Here is a 21,714-nt window from a genome sequence, read left to right as displayed (position 1 = left end):
GGTGTTTCTCCTACAGATGGCGCTACAGTGTAAAACAAACAAGTCTTGGCTTTTTTCAGCGCACCTTTTTTTTATTGATGATTACCGGTAATTAGTTGACCATTTTTAATAAGCCCTTCTATTAACTAGGCTACCTATTAAATTGAGTTTTCAAAAAAAAAAGTTTCTTAAAATGTATTACATCCTGAATTTGCCTATACCCTTTGTATTACCCTAACTAAAGTGGAGGCCGAAGAAATGTTATGTAGGCTACAAGATTCTGTAGGCCTACATATGAATCATATGTTCATGTTTAACTGTTTACTATCCTTCTTAACTCACTCAATTCTGGAAATTGTAACTTACCAATGTCAAGTTCAAATTATCAATTTTTTAGAACTTTTAAAAAAAGTGCCGTGTTGCTCCATCGCCTATAATGCAGCATCTCCTGTTTTTAATACATACAATGTACATGAAAAACACATTTCTAAACCAACTAAAATAAAACTAATTAGTAAAATAAGAAAGAGTGCTTCATCATAAAATGCCTTTATATACAAATATACAAGTTTTACCTTTAATAGACTTGTCTAATCAATATTTGGACACACAATAGTGTGTTTTTGGCTTCCCACAATAGTGATAACTTTGTCTTTAATTGACTGCCCGAGTAATGTAAAGTAGCCTATTAGCATAAATGTACATTAAGGTACAATGTGAAGTATTTTATTAGTCAAAATCAATGTCTTTATTCATAAATATGTAGCCTAGTCATTGCATTGGTGTCAATTGACCTCTACCAATGATCTGACTTATCTTTGTAAGCTTAGAATGTCTTCTCTTTATTTACATTGAACGGGTAAGTCCCATAGACAGTATATAAACTGGACACAGCGACCCCATAGGTTTCAACGGAGAGCAGTGAAGTCAATTAGAAGCACTTACTTCCTGATCGCAAGGCGAACTGCGCAGGCTCAAACTGAGCTTGACGACGTAGATGTGACGTGAGCAACCTGTAGGTCTTCTAGTAGCTGTGCCGAGAGAAATCTGAATCATTCCCTTCCGAATATTGCAGAGGCGGAGAGCGTGAGCATTAGCTGTCCATGAGCTAGCAACGGGAGCAACTTTATCACTCTCTATGGGCTTCTCCCTTGACTTTATGCCTCCACGTCCTCCCGATTGCTTGCGGGCTTCTCTGCCTGTCCATACGGTAATTTTTCGACTTGTGCGACAGAGTCGCGCGGGTATGACGCAATCGTTAGCCTGTTTTTACAAAAACTGCTTCTACGGGGCCATAACGTAAGATACAAGGTAATGGAGCCTTTTATACATTTTCGTGTTTCTTTAGAAATAAACAATGGACAAACGGTGTCTTTAAACGCCTCAGATGTAAAGTTATTCGCTGTCAAAGTGACGCCAAAATGAATGGGAGTCAATCGAATGCTAACAGCAGGTGGGGGTCCGCTAGCCAATGGCGGCGCCCAGGTCGGCTTCAATATCTTTCGGAACACTGCCCCCCTGGTAAGTCCAAGGAGGCTTCCATGTCGTTCCGCCATATTGAAAAACTATAATAGCAGAGAGGGACAAAAAGCATTAGTCTACCGCAATGCGTTTCCACGGCGCGTTTTCGTTCAGAACCAGCGACACGTGACGAGACGGACGAGGAGATCAGTGAGGCGCGGATTTGGGAAGTCCGAACTTTGCGTAGGCCTACTTGGTATTGAGAAGCGCCTAATGTCGGCCCTTGTCTTCTTGTGACAAACATCGAACAAGATCTGTTACATGTCATCCATTGTTGTTTACTATCACTTTTTTTACGTTTATTACGTCGATCGCTTCTTTCCGGCAAACACCAGGGTAGCCGACTGTTGGCGGTGGAAACGCTAGCCGGTTCATGGTTTACCGACCCGAACCGTAGGCTACCGTACCGCTCAGTGGAAACGAGCCAATTAACTGGTTCATTTCAGAGTGGTAAGACGAGATGAGATGTCTTGATCTTTATAAGCTAAGAATAGCAGTATCATCATTAAAGTAAGAGAACGGGGAGCTCTCTCTCTCTCTCACACACACACACACACACACACACACACACACACACACACACACACACACACACACACACACACACACACGCCCTTGAGGTGAAGACTGCCTCTGTTTTGTCACTGCAACTCTTTCTGGACACCGAATATTTCACAACGCCCGTCTTTATTAGTGGACTGTGATTATGAATGAATCCAGAGGAGGCAATTGTTTCTGTGTGTGTGTGTGTGTGTGTGTGTGTGTGTGTGTGTGTGTGTGTGTGTGTGTGTGTGTGTGTGTGTGTGTGAAGCTTGAGAGACAGACACAATAGCATGTTTAATTGCATGCATGGCGGTTTTTTTTATTTATTATGACTCGAACTTTCCGGGTCTCTTTTTTTAGCTCTGCCGCACTGGATCGTTTCACCGTGTGTGTGTGTGTGCGTGTGTGTGTGTGTGCGTGTGTGTGAGAGAGAGAGCTCCCCAGTTATCTTACTATGATACTGCTATTCTTAGCTTATAAAGATCTAGACATCTCGTCTTACCATTCTGAAATGAACCAGTTAGTGGATGTAATTAATATTTGTATGTAAATTTGTAATGTATTAATATAGGCAGTGATGGAAAGAGTAGGCTACTGAAAAAATATACTCAAGTAAAAGTATACCATTAAATTCCAAAATTTTTTAGTGTTTGTAAAAAAGTAGCCTACTTGTCTACATTAACACTTGAGTAAGAGTAAAAAAGTAGCTTATTTAAAAGTACTCATAGTAGTGAGTACTGAGCTGCGGATGCTAACCCCTTATAACAAACACTGTGCATTACAATTAAAAAAATTCAGAAAACATTGTACACACTGTAATTCATATTATTTTGTTGTTTGTCAGAAAGCTTGAAGAATATCTATTATCCATCTTTTTTAAATGTAATAAAACAACACAGAAAGACAGAGATGGGAAGATGAAAGAGTTATTCTCATACACTCGTTTAAATAATATTGTTTGAATTTTTTTTTATTAAAATTAGTAGTAAGGCCACAGCCTGAGCATGCAATTGTTGCACATAAAACATAAATATTCTGAACAGTGCAAACAATTCAAAAACCATGAGATGGGTTAAATAGTTTAAAAAGAGCCAATTTATCTCCAAAACGGTACCAGTTTTACTGTTTTTATAAATGAGAATCACTAATATTATCAGTTTACCTCACCTAATGCACTAACACTAATTACACTGTGATTCAATGCCATTAAATATGTTAAATAAAATGCTCAAATGATTAAATCATAAATCAAACTGTCAATAAATGCACATTGTTCTAGAAGGGGGGCATCATCCCTTATATTTACTCAAATTGTTATGCTGTCTGATAATATAATTTGTAAGAATTTTTTAATAGCAGCAGGGAAACTTTTTCAAAAGAAACACACACACACACACACGTCTCTGCGAAGCTGTTTTCAGCAGCATTTTCAGGGTGTAATGAGCTTAAGTTTTCACATATTTTAGATTCTAATGTTAGGCTATAACCCCTACAGCTTACTATTCATTTTCCAGATATTTTCTTGAATGTGAAATATTATTTACAATTACAGTCTGCATAAGATTAGAGCAGTGGTGGGCCGTCAGGGCCAGCAAGGCCTTCTCTGCTGGCCTAAACATTATCAGAATCACTGACTTGAACTTTAATATATATATTTTATGAATTAGTATTACATGATTCCCAATAGTCCATTCTCGTAATGTCATATCTTTTCTCTTGGTTGCGCTGCTTCCAGTAGTGTATGTTTATTTTAGCGCTTTTATCCAATCATATTTCAGCCATCATGTGTTGCCAGGTCAAATATATCTGCCTCGAGGCCTTCAGAATCGATAGTGCGGGCGCCTGTAGCTTAAAATGAATGGCAATGAAACTGTTGCTTTAACCAATCAGATAATCAGTCAGATTTAATCAGCCAATCAGATTTCGAGTTGAATGCACCGGGGCCATCTAGCAGGCATACAATAACGTAAGCATTTTCACGCCCTTTGATTGGATGGTCAGAGCGTGTACTATTATTACTGGTAGTCAGAGCTAGCTAACCGCATCAGTAGCGAACTGTGTAAACTAAAATATATTCCTGTAGATTTAATAGTTTTTCAACCCACAAATTAATGTTTCTTTCCTTCCTCGACCACCAGCAGGTTCAAACCTACCGGAAAAAAATCCCTTATTCAGCTTAAGCAGAGTCACGGATCTCTATCGATCTGTCCGGGTAAAAACAGAACTGACTGCAATGTAATAACGTTATGCCAGGACTGATTTTGAAGCCAAGAGTCGCGCTGATCTCAATGACATCGTTCAAAAATCTGTGTGAGAGCTTGTGTCGGCTGTAACGTTACACATCATCATGTTTTGCGGTGTTTTCCCGGTTTACTGCTTCTGTCGAGCAGACACTCGCAGCACTAAAGCCAATTAAAACTTATGCCAGAAATACGACGGGACAGACTCGACTTTCAGCACTTTATAGCTTCGATGGCAATAGAAAAGGTTGTTGGGACTGAAACGCACAGACAACCTGTACATCCAAGTAATTTAAGTCTTTTTGAGGAAAGAAATTAGAATGGATTTTGTATTAAAAAAATAGGCAGTAGTTTTGGTGAGTATAATGCATTTTTTGCCCCCGTTTTTGTCCGTGCATAATATTTTCTTCCTATTTTTTCTTGTAAATTTATGATCGAAGCAACTTCTTTTTTCAAACATTAATACTATTGTAACCATTGAAGGACAAGACAAGGGAGTTTCCTTTTCTGAATTTATAATCAGAACGCAAGAACCACTGTAGCCTACACTTTAAAGCCGAACGCACTCGCTCGTTTCTCTCTACCCGGCCTTTCCCGAACTCACCGCATTAACCCTATAACTGCCGGTGCAAAATAAAAACAGGAATTTCACTGTTTTTCGTTATTAATTCAGGTTGGACATCACTGAAGGCCTAGGTGTGAAATGCACGGCCCGCCACTGGATTAGAGTGTATAATTATGTTTATTGATTTGAGGGTACATCCTTTGCTCATCATCACCAAAAGTTCATTTTGATAAAACTTGTAGGATCAACCAATCACGGCTTTTGAAATGATGACTCATACCTAGCAACGGGGTCAACCACACCTCCTCACTAAGATAAGATTTTCCATCCATTCCTTGCTCAGAGTTCACTGAAAATGTTCTGGAATCACTTCTAAGCTAAAACTCCTGGCAAGGAATTTTTTGGTTAAGTTAGGAGCTCTCTGAGAGGATTCTCAGAATCTTTAGGGATACGGGCCCTGGAGTCCTGCCGTGGCGTGTTGTACATGGTATTATAGCTACAAACAGACACAGAGCACATGTTGATCCACTAGCGGGGATAGGATGTCCTTTCTGTGAACAACATTACAAGAACACAATGTGCAACATTAGGAGAAGTTTTCACACTTGAGTTGTATATCTATGGACCTAAATATAAATGTAGCAAGAGAGAGACTAATCATCTACTCAATTTTATTTCCGGACAAGCAAAGTTAGCTGTTTGGCTCTCTCGTAAAAGCAAAATAGGTGGTATGGGACAAACTGACGTGGCACTGATTTATGAGTGTTTGATGAAGTCAAATTGATGAAGTCGACTGATTGAGAGTATTGAAGACTTCAAGTTTGAGTGGGCTATAAATAATTGTGTTTGCAATGTTGACTGCAATGGCAATTTAATAATTTATGTAATTATATATGATGATAATGGTTGTAAAAAGGTTTATGGTGTTTATTTATTTGTTTTCTTGTTGGCTAAATAATTGATTGAAGATTCTAAATTCTCTCTCTCTCGAAAATGGGCAATACATTTCTATCTGGAAAATTTAGATTGGTCGTGGGCCCTGTGTCTCATCTGGTTGCCCGTTGACAGCAACATTTCTCAAAAAGTTGCCCTGTGTATCATCACTTTAAAAGGTGCAGCTGTTTAATGTGTGCGGCTGATGCGACTCAACGTGTGGATATAAGATATAAGTGGATATTCTCCCTCCTGCTTCCTTGTGTGGTAGAGCACGTGTGTGTACGAGCTTTTACCAAAACAGTGTTAAGGCCAATGTATACTTCTGCGTCGGGTGCGCGCAGTAGGTACGGCATAGCATACGCATAGACGTGTACCATACGCAGTACCCTTCGCCGTACCCTGACGAACCCCGTTTCCGGAGTGTTCTTCTGCACCGCCCACCATTTTTAAATTCAGAAGTTCTGTAAATTCAGAAATTTCACTAAAATTGACTCTTTTTCCAATTCGATAAGCTCCAGCTCCAACATGATCCGCTCTCTTTCAGTCGCCATTGCTTGTAGTAGCCAAATCAAAACAGCCACGAGGAATCTATACACAGTGGAACATTAAAACCCGCCCTCGCCAACTAGCGTTTCGGCGATGTAACTGCAGAGCAACGCAGACATAAACGCAGAAGTATAAATGCTCACGACGGCGTCGCCTACGACGTACACTACGGCCTACACCTGACGCAGAAGTATAAATCAGCCTTTAATGGCGGTTGGCTGAGTTGTGCCTCTATTCACGTGAAAGCTCCTGGTGAGGGGTTAGAACCGGTCTCTGTTATCGCGTTTCCACGGTATGGTGCTGGATCTCTGCGGGAGCTGGGCTCGTGTTCGGCGGGGAAACTGCTTAACTTCAGACCGCCGCCCTGCGTTTAACCCATTGGTTAACGGGATTGGTCTTAACCCCAGTGACGGGTAGGTTTAGGGGCGGGGTTAGGGGTAGGCCATCGTATGATTGGTCTTAACCCCGGTGACGGGAAGGTTTAGGGGCGGGGTTAGGGGTAGGCCATCGTATGATTGGTCTTAACCCCAGTGACGGGTAGGTTTAGGGGCGGGGTTAGGGGTAGGCCATCGTATGATTGGTCTAAACCCCAGTGACGCATACGTTTAGGGGAGGAGTTAGGGGTAGGCCATCGTATGGTTGGTCTTAACCCCAGTGACGGGTAGGTTTAGGGGCGGGGTTAGGGGTAGGCCATCGTATGATTGGTCTTAACCCCGGTGACGGGAAGGTTTAGGGGCGGGGTTAGGGGTAGGCCATCGTATGATTGGTCTTAACCCCAGTGACGGGTAGGTTTAGGGGCGGGGTTAGGGGTAGGCCATCGTATGATTGGTCTAAACCCCAGTGACGCATACGTTTAGGGGAGGAGTTAGGGGTAGGCCATCGTATGGTTGGTCTTAACCCCAGTGACGGGTAGGTTTAGGGGAGGAGTTAGGGGTGGGTCATCGTGTGGTCCGGATAACCGTATAGTACCACAGCATTTGATACAATACAAATTAATCTGCTGTTTGAATATAAAAGTGAATGTCCAAAGAAAGGAATTTTAAAATTCCTGTAAAAAAAAAAAATAATAATCAGACTTGAATTTATTTCATGATAATGTAGATTTACACTTTCACAACACAAATATTTACTTTTTTGTGCTTACTAATATTTCAAGCGTTTTAATATTTCAATATTTCAAGGGTTTCATCAACTGTGGGAGCCATTTTCTGTGTAATTATATAGCTAATTGTCCATTGGGTGGCGCTCTGGTGTGGTTTATTAAGGGCACCTGGTTAATGAGACTACAGGTGGTTTGCCCATAGACAGTATATAAACTGGACACAGCGACCCCATAGGTTTCAACGGAGAGAAATGAAGTCAATTAGAAGCACTCACTTCCTGATCGCAAGGCGAACTGCGCAGACTCAAACTGAGCTTGACGACGTAGATGTGACGTGAGCAACCTGTAGGTCTTCTAGTAGCTGTGCCGAGAGAAATCTGAATCATTCCCTTCCGAATCTCACAGAGACGGAGAGCGTGAGCATTAGCTGTCCATGAGCTAGCAACAGGAGCAACTTTATCACTCTCTATGGGCTTCTCCCTTGACTTTATGCCTCCACGTCCTCCCGATTGCTTGCGAGCTTCTCTGCCTGTCCATACGGTAATTTTTCGACTTGTGCGACAGAGTCGCGCGGGTATGACGCAATCGTTAGCCTATTTTTACAAAAACTGCTTCTACGGGGCCATAACGTAAGATACAAGGTAATGGAGCCTTTTATACATTTTCGTGTTTCTTTAGAAATAAACAATGGACAAACGGTGTCTTTAAACGCCTCAGATGTAAAGTTATTCGCTGTCAAAGTGACGCCAAAATGAATGGGAGTCAATGGAATGCTAACAGCAGGTGGGGGTCCGCTAGCCAATGGCGGCGCCCAGGTCGGCTTCAATGTTTTTCGGAACACTGCCCCCCTGGGTTTGCCAAGCGCCAAAAAACTTCAGAAGAAGAAGAGACTACAGGTGTGTATGTAGGGAAGCACACAGGTTTTGAGTAGCACAAACTTGGATTAAATTCATATGTGTTTAAAGTGGATTTGAGATTTGTGTTCTGTGAATTTGACAAATTGACAGCACTGGAAGCAATATTTATTAATTGAAGCACAATAGAGAAAGACACTGTTTGCATTTTACATCAGTTTAAATATTTTACATCTCACTCCTATTACCAACACCAGCGGCTCAGTGGAAAGATGCTACGATTAGTGATGTACTGATGTTGTTAGATGTGATCTGAGGGATTATCATTCCTGTTCCACTCGCCTGCAGTTCTTGCTCGCTCCGCCCACGATATGTCTCGTATAAATGTCAGCGCTACCCATTGCAACCGAATATAACAGTGTCAGTGTGATATTAACGGATAGAAGTGAAGGTAAGCTGCTGCACTTCTGCTTTCTCCGTGTTATTATTAGACCGATGATGTAGATATAGAGTCGGCGGCGCGCATCCAGTGAGTTACAAATAATGATAGACATCTAAAAATGGGAGAGAGTCAACGAATAGGCCTATTAATAATAATCTGTAGCCTATGTGACGTAGCCACAGTAACGAAGATGATATAGATTATACAGTCTGACTCTAATACATTCATAAATGCAACACGTTTTTGTGTGGCTTTTTAGCCATCGAGTTGAGATTAATATTTTCCATTGCAAATTATATTCTAATCAGAACAATTGAGTGAATTACCATACATCTTCTTTTATTTCGTATTAGTTTGTGTGTCCCCTTTTGTTTATTTATTTTGGACTGTGTAACGCCTGTTTCACATCACTCTAAAAAATGCTGGGTTGTTTCAACCCAATTTTGGGTAAAATATGGACAAACCCAAACGTTGGGTTAAAAATGTAATTTAAAAATTAACCCAATGGCTGGGTTTGTCCATATTTTACCCAAAATTGGGTTGAAACAACCCAGCATTTTTTTTAGAGAGCACACACTCCGTTTGCGGAGCGTCTTTTTTTCGTCCCCCCCATGTTAACAGGTTAGAGCAGCAGAGTGCGAAATACGGCGATTAACCCACGAGCAGTGTTGGGCAAGTTACTTCGAAACAGTAATGCGTTATTTATTACTTGTTACTGTCATTTCAAAGTAATTCGTTACATTACAATATTACTGTATTTAAAATGTAAGGCATTACACTACTATTGCATTACTTTTAAGTTACTCTCACCAAAATAACTGCAAATATGGATTTGGCAATCTAAATGTAGCGTATGATGCTCATTACACATCCAGTAGAAGGTGATGTGGTATCCGACTGAGCTTGGACCCATAAGAAATTTTACCATGATGTACTATAGTACATACCATGGTATACCATAGTAGTACCATATGGAAGTACCATGGTACCTTACATCTAACCATGGTACATACTATATACTTCAGATTTTATCATGGTACCATGGTCATTGCATGGTACTGTAGATGTTACTATGGTACATAGTATGGTACCTCAGATTTACCATGATACCTATCATGGTACATACCATAGTACCTCAGCTATAACCATGGTACATACTTTATAGTACTTCAGATATTATCATGGTACCATGATAATATCTGAAGTACTATACTGTACAGTATGTTACTATGGTACATAGTATGGTACCTCAGATTTACCATGGTACATGCCCTAGTACCTCAGATATAACCATGGTACATTCTGCCGTACATATTACCATGGTACATACTACCTCAGATATAGCCATGGTACCTCAAATATTACCATGGTACTTTGCATGGACGCATGGTACAGACATCTTTTTTACTTTAAGCCCGGGGTAAACTTTAGGCTTAAACCTTAGCAAAAATAAAAATAACTAATGAATAATAACTAAGCCAAATATTTTTTATTTTATTTTAATTATTATTGTGAGTGACTGCAGTAGTGTGGGCATAGGCCATTTGATCTATGAACGAGTCATAGATCTCCAAAATCAGTTTTAAATGTATAATTTAATATTAATGAGATTTTTATTTAAGTAATGTTCTAATTCTAGATGTTTGTAAATGATGCATGATCTTGACGTGGTTTAATCAATGGCCGTGCGCGTGAACTTTGAACATTCATGTCGCTTTCAAACACTCGAGCGGCCGCGGCGCAGAGTTGCCGTGGAAACGGCGCTGGACCACTGCGACTGGTAAGCAGAAACTCCCTCTCTCGCTGTTGAGATTGAGAATGTACTATCCGCTGCAGGCTCACTCATCTCGGCTCTGTCTGATTAACGTACAGGAAGTGAAACATTTTGCGCGGACGTTTCTCCTCTGCTGATCTCGCGGTGATTTTGGCGAATTTGTATGAAGAAAAGAAAAACTACCACTTTATTCCAGGTTAACTAACAATGCTTGTAACGCGCGTTACTGACATTTGTACCGAGTAAAATATTACTTTTTCCCCCCCTGTAATGCCTTACATTACCGCGTTACAGCAAAAAGCAATGCATTACAGTAATTAATTACTTTTGTAACGCGTTACTCCCAACACTGCCCACGAGACCCCCTAAAAAGGATCAAAAGCAAAATTTGAAGGGGGTCTAAAATTGTCCAAAAAAAATAAGCCAATTTTCAGTATTCAGAATTCAAAACATTTATTCACAATCACAAAAATATGTTCTATTTTTTTGCCAAGCGGATCCAGCCAGTCCTGTGCTCGTATGCAAATTAGCCATATGCGCCACACACAAGAAACGTTGAGAAGTCAAACTAAAAATGGCTACTTTGAAAGCACTGGAGTTTATGTAAAAAAAAAAATATTATTAAATTTTTTTCTCTCTTCCTGGCAGCAAATGTTAGATATTGTGAATATGTAATACGTCTTGTTCTTGTGGCATTGAATAAAATAAAATAAAAATGGCTAGCAAGTGAAAACTAAACCAGAGTGTGTCACTCACACACACACACACTTTGGGTTCACGTCTGTTTTGGTGATTGGAAAGGACTGTATAATTTGACTGGTCTTTAAAAGGTTGTGGCCACCAGAGGGCATCGATTAGAATGCAGACAAGATGTTCCGTTCAGGTGTTTTATTGAGATAAAGGTTTAAATGTGTGGTTCGCCCATACGGTAAAAAAAAAAAATCACATATATTTCAAAATATACAAAAAATGGCCAAAAAATATATTTAACCAAACTTCACTGTTCACAACATATAGGCTATTTACAATATATTTTGGCCAGGAAAAATATATATTTTTTCCGTATGGGTCCTGAAACAGAGATACAGGCATAAATCAGTAAATGTAGACTCTCTATATAAATGTAAAATAGTTATATGCCAAGCAGGTAGCCTATATAATAAAACAAACACAATCAAGAGATTAAATTATAATTTTGTTATGTAGGCTATGACTTAAATGCAATGTTATAATAAATGCTTATTACTAAGCAAATACAAACTTAGAATGCAGTAGTAGCCTACATTATATCCCTGCTCAAAGATTAATTTGCTGCACATTAACTGCATACAACATGCTAAATTCAGCTGAACATACAATAATTATGAGCTGCAGAGTTACTCCTTAAAATAAAATAAACAACGTTACACATTGTGCAAGAACAACAGACATTATTTCAAGCTCGTAGAGCAACACATCCATTAATTAACAGCTTTCTCAACAATTAAACACACGGGCAGTGCGAACTGCGAAGCTCCGCCATTATACGACGACGAGCAGCAACGCGCCACGACATTATTGCAGTGCAATAAACACAGCGTAACATTATTATGAGGTAAAACGAACAACAAACATCAGTATAGGCTACTTACTGGTAGCTGCACGCACACAATTCTAAGTACAGCAACACTATCTTATATTATCTATATAAATAGACTGCGCAGTCTTTTAACGCCAGCGCTCTCTTCCAAACTTTCCCGAAACTGAAACTTAAGCTGTCTCCCTCCGCGAGCCGCAGAGCGCAGCGCCGCTCCTGATTGGCTGATTCTCAAGAAGCCAGTTTTATATGGTTTTATTTGCCTGAAGAGGTCGTCCTTCGTCACAACGTCCAAAAAGGTGGCACTCAAAGATGTAGAGGCACCGAAAGACGATGCTGGTTCAGGCCCACTCACTAAGGCTACCAGAACCTATCCCACCCAGTGTCATTCTCCAGATGAACAACGATTAGGCTAGTTGAGGCCGTGTGCTCCGAAGATGCAGCAGGAGCCGAGTTAAATGTAGCTGTTAGCACAAGTTGGGTCACTTACAACTGTCCCGTATTAGCCGGGGTGTCCCGTATATTGGGCCTAATTTATTCGTCCCGTTTATTGACTCCAACGCTGACCTAACCACAGACTGATCAACAGCAACACGACACTTATCAACATGACACCGGTCATCATCCAATCAATCACAGCCCACAGTCTCGACCATGCAAATAACAAACTCTAAATTGAGAATTAATCATTCCTTTGGGACAATTAAATCATTTTTGTGAATTGTCGAACTGATCCTCTGCTGTAGTCGCCCCCGGTTCGATCCGGACTCGCGCTAACTGCAAATCCCTTCAATCACTGCCCGGTTTTGATTTCAGTAAATCAGTTTTGGCGAATTCAAACAACATCCATCCAGCCACGCAAAAAACAAACAAACATGAAATCTACCTGAGGGAATAATATGCTGATGTGATTTGCTGCTCAAGAAACATTTCTGAATATTATTAATGTTGAAAAAAAAAAAATCAGGATTCTTTGATGAATAGTTCAAAGGAGATTAATCTGAAAAAAAAGAAGCTTTTTGTAATATTATACGTCTTTACTGTCACTTTTGATTAATTTAATGCGTTGCTGACTATCACAAGGCTCGAAATTGCAACCATTTTGGTCACATATGCTCTTGAAATTTAATCTGCGACCTAAACATATATTTGGGATAATAATTGTTGTGCGACCTGTTTTCATAAATGTATTAATAGGCCTATACATTTAAAATATATCATAAATCCTCCAAAAAATTACCAAATGTGGAGTAAAAACATTAATAAACAGAGTAAAATTACATTTGTTTAAATAAAAACTATTATTTTGTTACACAATTACATTTTGTTGCACGTCTGCATTGTAATGCACAATGTTGCCTCTCCTTGTTATAAAACAACGCATCCAAACAACTTTAGCCAATGCAACCTCCTAAGTCAGTGTTGCTTTACGAATACTACATAATTGTTAAGTGGCTGTGATTGTCTTGGCTTGCATCCTTGAAATATTATAATGTTATAGGCCTATAGAGAAAATTTAGTGTAACGTATTGCGTAACATCGGGAGATGGGCATCTAATTCTAATTTTCTGAGATTTTGAATTTGTGGTTTTCATAAACTGTAAGCCATAATCATTAACATTATAACTTTTGCACAATATAAATTTTTTTTCGAGTTTTGCCAGACACTTTTGTCTAAAGTGAAGAAGTGGCTACACATTTGATCAGTTCTTGCTTTCCCTGGGAATTGAACCCATCACCTTCTCTAAATATCTTCTTCTGTGTTTAATTTTTGGGAGATTCATAACTCATTGGATCATTTTAAAACACCAGTTTGTGTGTTTCAGCCGACGAAAACCATGGCATCTCCATTCAGATCCCTCGTGGAAGATTATCCGAGATACCTCAAATCCTTCGAGCTCTATCGCCAGCGCTCCTCTGACCACCAGTGCATGCAGGACTTCATTCATAACACACACCCTGACGTACTAGCAAGGTGATAAATGATGATAAATGTCATGTTTTATTCATGTAGCCAATGACAAGATATAATAATATTATCTCACCCTTATTATATTCTCTCTCGGCAGCATTGGAGGAGGGAGAACTATTCTCAATGTATTAGGAGTTGGGAGTGGACCAGGTAGGCCTATACTTTTTATATAACTGAAATATATCATAATTTCATATGTCAGATTTGCATAACCGTGTGAATTCTCTTCTTATTTCCAGGTGAGATTGATCTAGAGTTGCTCGCGCAGCTACACCTGAAACATCCACATGTTAAAGTCCACAATGAAGTGGTGGAACCAAACAATGACATGCTGCACAAGTATAAAGGTACCAATCATCTTATTGCTGCTTTTAAAGGGATAGTTCACTTTTGAAATTAATTTTTGATATGTTTTATCTTACCTCAAGGGCATCCAAGATGTAGGTGTCTTTGTTTCCACAGTATTTTCAATTGTGATATTTTTAGGTAAAACCGTTGTTGTCTGTCAGCCATATAATGCAGGTCTATGGGGTCCACCTCAAAGAGCATGCACAGAGAAGTCCAAATTAAACATGATTTAATGACTCGTAAATGTAAGTGCACATTGATGGCCTAAGACACGAAACGAGCGGTTTGTGTGAGAAAACGAACAGTATTTATATAGTTTTTACCTCTTTGTAACACAGCCACGTCCAAGTACTCTGAGGGCGCGAGCGCTTCCTTCTGTGTGACGTGTGCGCAGACTGGTGCATAGATGTATACACTAGATTTCCCATTAAAGACATTCGTTCCAATGAACTGCCGTAGCCAAGGCGAAATCTAGTGTATACATCTATGCACCAGTCAGCGCACACGTCACACAGAAGGAAGCGCCCGCGACCTCAGATCGCCTGGACGTGGCTGTGTACAAGAGGTAAAAACGATATAAATACTGTTCGTTTTCTCACACAAACCACTCGTTTCGTGTCTTAGGCCTAGGGATGGCGAAAACTAAAAAAATTCTTGACCGACCACCGAGCCTCATTAGCCGGTTGAAACCGGTTAACCGATTAGTTTAAAATATGCTACGCTATTTGAAATAACAGCCATTTTGAGCCGCGCCTGCAATTTCACAACTGTCGCATCTCTCCGCCGCTCTGCCTCCCGCTCGCTCACACACACACACACACACACACACAAACAAACACACACACACACACGCACACGGCGCCGGCGCCGCCCTTCCACTCAAGTAACTTTTTTAAAATCCCCAACAGCTTGAAACATGAGTCCCGCAAACGCGGCACCGAGGAGCTTGTATGTAATCGGCGGACAAATGGCTCCTTAGTTTCGAAATGGTTTGGGTACAAGGTTATCGCGTTGAAAATAAAGGCGTTTGTCTAGCGTTAGAAGCTCATTTGAAACATTGCCGCGGCTCATTTCAGAAAATGACAGCTCCGAACCGAAGAGACGCCGCTTTAGTTTGAGGTAGTGCTAACAATAATAAAGAAAGATGATGATCATCGCCTTATCTGTTACCAATGAAATGTATTTGTAATGTATTTTCATATTTAAGCACTGTATCACACAAGTTGCAACTTACGTTACATCTGTGTCATTCTTGTTGGTGAAATGGTCCCACACACTACTATTTTCTGCACGCTTCCTCCTGTCGTCTGCCCTGCTCTAACCTCGAGTGTGTTAGCCTGTAACGTTAGCCTTTACTTTTCGCAATCCTTGTGAGCGCGCGAACCCAAACGCTGTGACCTCGCGCCGAATGTTTTTATTGGTTTATTAAGTACAAACGGGCGAGTTATGAAAGATTGAGTGAGAGGGATTTGTTCACTTCACACAAAAAGATATTGGAATGAGATGCTAACTGTAGTAGCGTTTAGTCCACTGTCTATAATAGACTAATTTAGAGATCACTTTTTTTTTTTTTTAACCGACTGCCGAAAACTTTGATCGGTTAACGTTGATACGGTCAACCATCGGTCAAACGGTCATCGGTTAACATCCCTACTTAGGCCATCAATGTGCACTTACATTTACGAGTCATTAAGTCATGTTTAATTTGGACTTCTCTGTGCGTGCTCTTTGAGGTGGACCCCATAGACCTGCATTATATGACTGACAGACAAGAACGGTTTGACTTAAAAATATCAAAATTGAAAATACTGTGGAAACAAAGACACCTACATCTTGGATGCCCTTGAGGTAAGATAAAACATATCAAAAATTAATTTCAAAGTGAACTATCCCTTTAAGCTAATCATATTATTCACTTTTATAGCGCTACCAATCTTTTTTCTTTTATTCTAAATTTAGCTCGGGTATCAAGCACTCCAGATCTTGATCACATTAACTTCACATGGAACGAGATGACAGCATCTGAGTTTGAAAAACACTGGCAAGAGAAAAACTCTGGGAAAAAGATGGACTTCATTCACATCATACAGGTTTTTCATTCATTTCATCGATGTTGATTGAAGTTATACTATTGAGGTCTGTGTATATCAAACATGTTTGTGTAGGATATTAATATCAGTCTGTTTAACAGATGCTGTACTATGTCAAAGATCCAGCGGCCACTGTCTCGTTTTTCCGGAGTCTGCTTGACAAAGATGGGAAACTCATGATCAGTCTGGCGTCAGGTACGGTTATGGGTTGGGAATCAATTCCAATTCTAGAATAGGAAATTTAAAGGGATAGTTCACTTTGAAGTTAAATTTTGGTATGTTTTAGCTTACCTCAAGGGCATCCAAGATGTAGGTGTCTTTGTTTCCGCAGTAGTTTAAATTTTGATATTTTCAAACCTTTCTTGTCTGTCAGTCATATAATGCAGGTCTATGGTCACCACCTCAAAGAGCATGCACAGAGAAGTCCAAATTAAACAATTCCCCATCGTAAGTAGGCTACACATTGATGACACGAAACGAGCGGTTTGTGTGAGAAAACTAACAGTATTTATACATATATATATATATATATATATATTGTGTATTAGTCCGCATAACTTAGGACTTAGGGCGGCAGTGGTTCAGTGGTTCATGTAGGTTGTCTACAAACCGGAAGGTTGGTGGTTCAATCCCCGGTTCCACCTGACCAAGTGTCGAGGTGTCCATGAGCAAGACACCTAACCCCAGCTGCTCCCGATGAGCTGGATAGAGCCAGTGTTTCTCACAGGTTCGCATTTAAAGTCTGTGTAGAGAGAACGGTGTCGTCTTAGCGGCCCCTAATTTAATAACAAATTATCCTTTCGACGGAAGTAAATCAATCAAAACTAACTTTAGCTGGAAAATGACATTATTCAAGAACCGTTATAAAGCCAAAACAATCTGTTACCTTAAATTATCCGTTTATCTCTGTAAAGCAGCTTTGAAACAGTCTACATTGTTGACTTGATGGCGCCTTGCATGACTGACACCGCCGTCGGTGTATGAATGGGTGAATGTGAGGCAACTTGTAAAGCGCTTTGGTGGCTTTTGGGTCTGTGAAAGCGCTATATAAATGCAGTCCATTTACCATATTAGGGAGTGGCCAGGCTCCCCGTAGACGGGCTCTGCCAGCAACCTTTAGCACGCCAGTCAGCGCTGACACCACTGACAAGCAGGCAACTGACTATTCAATAACTTTTTTTCTGTTTAACTTTCTTAATTTATGAAACTTCTACAAAAATCTGCCAAATGTCTTCTTTAAAACAAGACCAATCTTACATTTTATATTTACAAGCATTCTTGAATTACAACCATTTAAGTTCAGAATGTGCATTTTTATGTCTATTTTAAAAAAGGGGGGTGCCGCTTAAAGGTAGGGTAGGTCAGAATTGTCTAAAAAAAACTTTTATTCAAATTTGTTTAAACTGTCTTTATATACCAATGCATAATTAAAATGCAAGTACTCTGAAATAGAGAGTATAAAAAACCGAGTGACTCTAGTGTATTTAATCTTCAATAAACACAGCTCATTAATTCCATTCACTCCCACCTAAAAACGGGTGCGCGACTGCGCGCACGTGGGCAGAGCCAGTAATAACGGCGGTAGTCATGGCGACGGAGAGTGACAGTCGCGCAGGCCAATCCTGTGATTCGTCCCGAATGGAAATAATGAGCTGTGTTTAATGAAGATTAAACGGTCTAGAGTCACTCAATCTTTATACTCTTTTTATCAGAGTACTTACATTTTAATTATGCATTGATATATATAGAAAGTTTAATCAAATTTGGTAAAAAGTTTTTATATAAATCCTACCTACCCTACCTTTAAGGGGTTTACTCAACTATGCTCAGATTTAGAGAAAAAAATTCAAAGTATAAAAACTGAAATCATATCAATCAAAAAGCATTGTTTGTTTATGTACTGGGTTTCACATTTGTTGGGCAGTGGGGTCCAAAATGTCCAAATGTGTCTTTTTCCCTGTTTTTCCTTTCCTGTGGGGAAATGACGCTAGTTTTGCTTCTGCTCTTCATAGGTGAGAGTGGATGGAGCAAATTATGGACGACGTATAAAAAACAGCTCTGTAACGCTGAGAACAGCCAGTGTGTCACGACAGGAGATATGAAGACCTTCTTGGATTCTGAGGGCATCCCGTACCGTAACTACGAGCTTCTGTCCCAGATGGACATCACCGAGAGCTTCACTGAGGGAGATCCGCTGGGAGAACTGATGCTGGATTTCCTCACCGAGGTCAAAGAGTTCAGTAAAAATGCTCCCAAAGACCTGAAGAAAGAAGTGCTGGACTTACTGAGACATCCCGACTGCAGTACAGAGGTGGACGGCAGGATCCTTTTCAACAACAACACGGGAGTATTAGTGGTTGAGCCGTAAATATAAGGCAGTATTTATATCTCCACAAGATCTTTGCAGTTAATATTCAGTCTTCTGAACCGTTTTGACTCCGAGTTCCCTGATTGTCCTCGACAATATTGAAAGGCCTCATGACTTTTCCTGTTATTCATAATTTGTTGCTGAGGTGGTGAATAAAATAAGAAATATATAGATTTTTCAGTTGTTGTGTCTGATTTTAAATAAGTTTAAAGGATAATTCCGGTATTTAACACCTTGAGTCTATATTGTAGTTTGTTTTGGATGAACAAGAGTGGTGGACAACATTTTTTTGACAATGGTTCCTCTCTCGAGTTTTTGGCTATAAAAGAATTGACCATGGACCCATTTAACATTGGAGTCAATGGGCATGTCCGAAAATGTCATTAAAACAGCCAATAATGTTCGTTTACAAAACTGTTAAACTCACCGAGTGATTAGTGGTGTTAGTTGATGTTCCAGAAACAAAAAGTGTTGCGAAATACAGTTTCTGTCGTGTTTTATTCGTCATTTTGTAAAATCCCATTGTTGAAAAAATAGTTCCACTATAGCAAAATAAACGGATTGGAATCATATATTGCGACGATATATTGTTTATAATCATCAACGAACACCACTAACCACTCGGTGAGTTTAACAGTTTTGTAAACGAACATTATCGGCTGTTTTAATGACATTTTCAGACATGCCCATTGACTCCAATGTTAAATGGGTCCATGGCCAATTCTATTATAGTCAAAAACTCGAGAGAGGAACCATTGTCAAAAAAATGTTGTCCACCACTCTTGTTCATTCAAAACAAACTACAATATAGACTCAAGGTGTTAAATACCGGAATTATCCTTTAAGTAATTGTGGCCCCCTTTGGAGGTTTGCTGAGGCCCCCTATAGTGGAGATTCCTGGTTGAAAACACCAACACTGGTCTATTGGAAGTATATGTGTATTTTCACATTTTTAGAAACTATCTGTTTCTTTACTGATTTGAGCAGAGATTTGAAAAATAACATTAGCATTAGCGTGATGTTCATGCCTTATTTGTAGTCGGTTTACAAAGATAAACATGGGATGAGGCTCTTTTTGATCTGCATTAGTAGAAATTATGTGAAGAATTAGACAATCATCAAACACCTGCCATAGTTTAGAGACGATATTCCTGATGCACAGATTGAATGAGTGTGTAATTAACACATAAAGAAAACAACAGTAGACTTTATTAAGAAGTTTGAATCGTGAGTGACATGTGCATGTGCATGTGCTCAGTGGTTAGCCTACCAAGCAGAAAGCATTTTAAAAACTAAATTGCGTAGCCTATGTTATTCTCTAACAATGTAATACCCACCTGACCCCAGAAATATACTCACCTCAACATAGTTTGTATTTGTTAAAATGACAGATGTTAAAATGTTGATAAAACAACGTCGTGTCCCTGGCCAAATCGGTAAAAATATGTTACATATTTTTACCGATTTATGCCGTCCGCGATAGCTAATCCTTACAATACGATCGCTGGAAAGACATTCCTGATGTAAATGTTATAAGAAATGCAGATTGTTCATTATTATAATGATGCTTTATCAATGTGAATATTCATACTAGGCTACTTTATTGTTGTTTTTCTTTACAACACTTAGGCCTAATTAAATACTGTTCCAGATTAAATGAGTGGTCTATGAGTGGTGTGTGCATAATCTCCTATATGTGGCCGTTCAAACGTTATGCCAGGAAATAAGACACAGCCATAACATCTAAAGAAAATGGGTTCTTTTATTGTCTAAAATGAGACACAGCGTTAATGTATATTTTTGTTCAGGAGAAAAGCAGTTCTAGAAAAATCTTCCAATTAATAAGTGGAATAAATACCCAGCTATGTGTAAATGTGGGCTTAGTAAGCGCTTATTCATTTCAACATTACTGTTTTAAATAGCCTATGTAAATGCTGTGGTATAAGGGGTTCCTTTAAAAAAAAAAAAAAAAAGCGAGGGAGGCATTTGTTTGAAATAAATTCAGCTCCGCCTCTGGAAGTGACTCTTTGTTCATAAACTCAGTGCATCACTTTCAGCCGTGACTTTTAACTTGAACTCTCATGTAGCCTGCAGCCGAATTATTTTTTTTTTTTTAAATAAATAAATGTATTAGACTTTACTCACATCGAGCAATGCAAAACTCCAATTCAGGTGAGTCATTCAGATATTTCAAATTAATCTATTAAAACTTTACACAAAAATATTTACTAGAATAAATGTAGGCTATAGCCTTATGATATAATGCTAATGTAGTGTGTCGTCATTGGCCGATGACATGATGGCTTTGATGACATGCACCTGGGAAGGGAGGACAAAGGGACTTTAAAGAAAGGAGGTGTGGGACAACCAGGAGAGCTGGGGTGGTGACCGGGTGAGAACGTCTTGGCTGTCTCTCGGGGACAATAGGTCCTCCGGAGATGAAGATAACTAGTTAGCTAGCTGCCTTGTAATGAGATAGTTGAGTTGTAGAGGGGGGGAATTAGTTTCACCGATTACCTCAGAATATTGCTCGGCTGACGCCCACGTGCTACCGATACTATGAATGCCGTGACACAGACGACGGATGGATTTTATGAATGAACTTTAAGTTCCGCCCCTGGATAGTAGAGTGACGTCTTCGGTGGGAAGACGGATTGCTGCTCGCACTGCTCACCCCCGATGGATGGGTCTTCTCGGCTCGCGAGAGGGAAGTGTTTTTAAACTATTACTACATGAATTGTTTGACTGTGTATGGCGTAACGGTAAGCGGGTTGGAGAGGGAGGCGGGGAAAATTGAGAACGGAGGAAACACGCCTTACGTGTGTTCACTGTGTGCTGTGCAGGCTGGGGTGCTGAGT

The 21,714-nt window shown here is 39.7% G+C and overlaps 1 protein-coding gene across 3 annotated transcripts; it reads left to right on the top strand.

Annotated features, from left to right (window-relative positions):
• Positions 1 to 8,599: 8,599 nt before the first annotated feature.
• On the top strand, positions 8,600 to 19,033 carry LOC306986400 (histamine N-methyltransferase-like). Of its 3 annotated transcripts, none has more exons than XM_079589601.1 (7): positions 8,600 to 8,737; positions 13,905 to 14,053; positions 14,148 to 14,200; positions 14,290 to 14,397; positions 16,358 to 16,488; positions 16,590 to 16,683; positions 18,501 to 19,033. In XM_079589601.1, the coding sequence occupies exons 2-7, from the start codon at positions 13,917 to 13,919 to the stop codon at positions 18,854 to 18,856; spliced, it is 879 nt and encodes a 292-aa protein (XP_079445727.1). In that variant the 5' UTR covers positions 8,600 to 8,737; positions 13,905 to 13,916; the 3' UTR covers positions 18,857 to 19,033. The 3 variants fall into 3 exon arrangements, with proteins under 3 accessions (XP_079445727.1, XP_079445728.1, XP_079445729.1); XM_079589602.1 differs by having other exon boundaries at positions 8,718 to 8,737; positions 13,891 to 14,053; XM_079589603.1 differs by lacking the exon at positions 8,600 to 8,737 and adding an exon at positions 12,013 to 12,096.
• The last annotated feature ends 2,681 nt before the right edge of the window (positions 19,034 to 21,714 follow it).

Source organism: Phoxinus phoxinus, assembly GCF_949152265.1.
Source record: "Phoxinus phoxinus genome assembly, chromosome: 18".
Taxonomy (NCBI): domain Eukaryota; kingdom Metazoa; phylum Chordata; class Actinopteri; order Cypriniformes; family Leuciscidae; genus Phoxinus; species Phoxinus phoxinus.
Note: the sequence above shows the minus strand (reverse complement) of the source record. Positions and strands in the feature narration are given on the sequence as shown.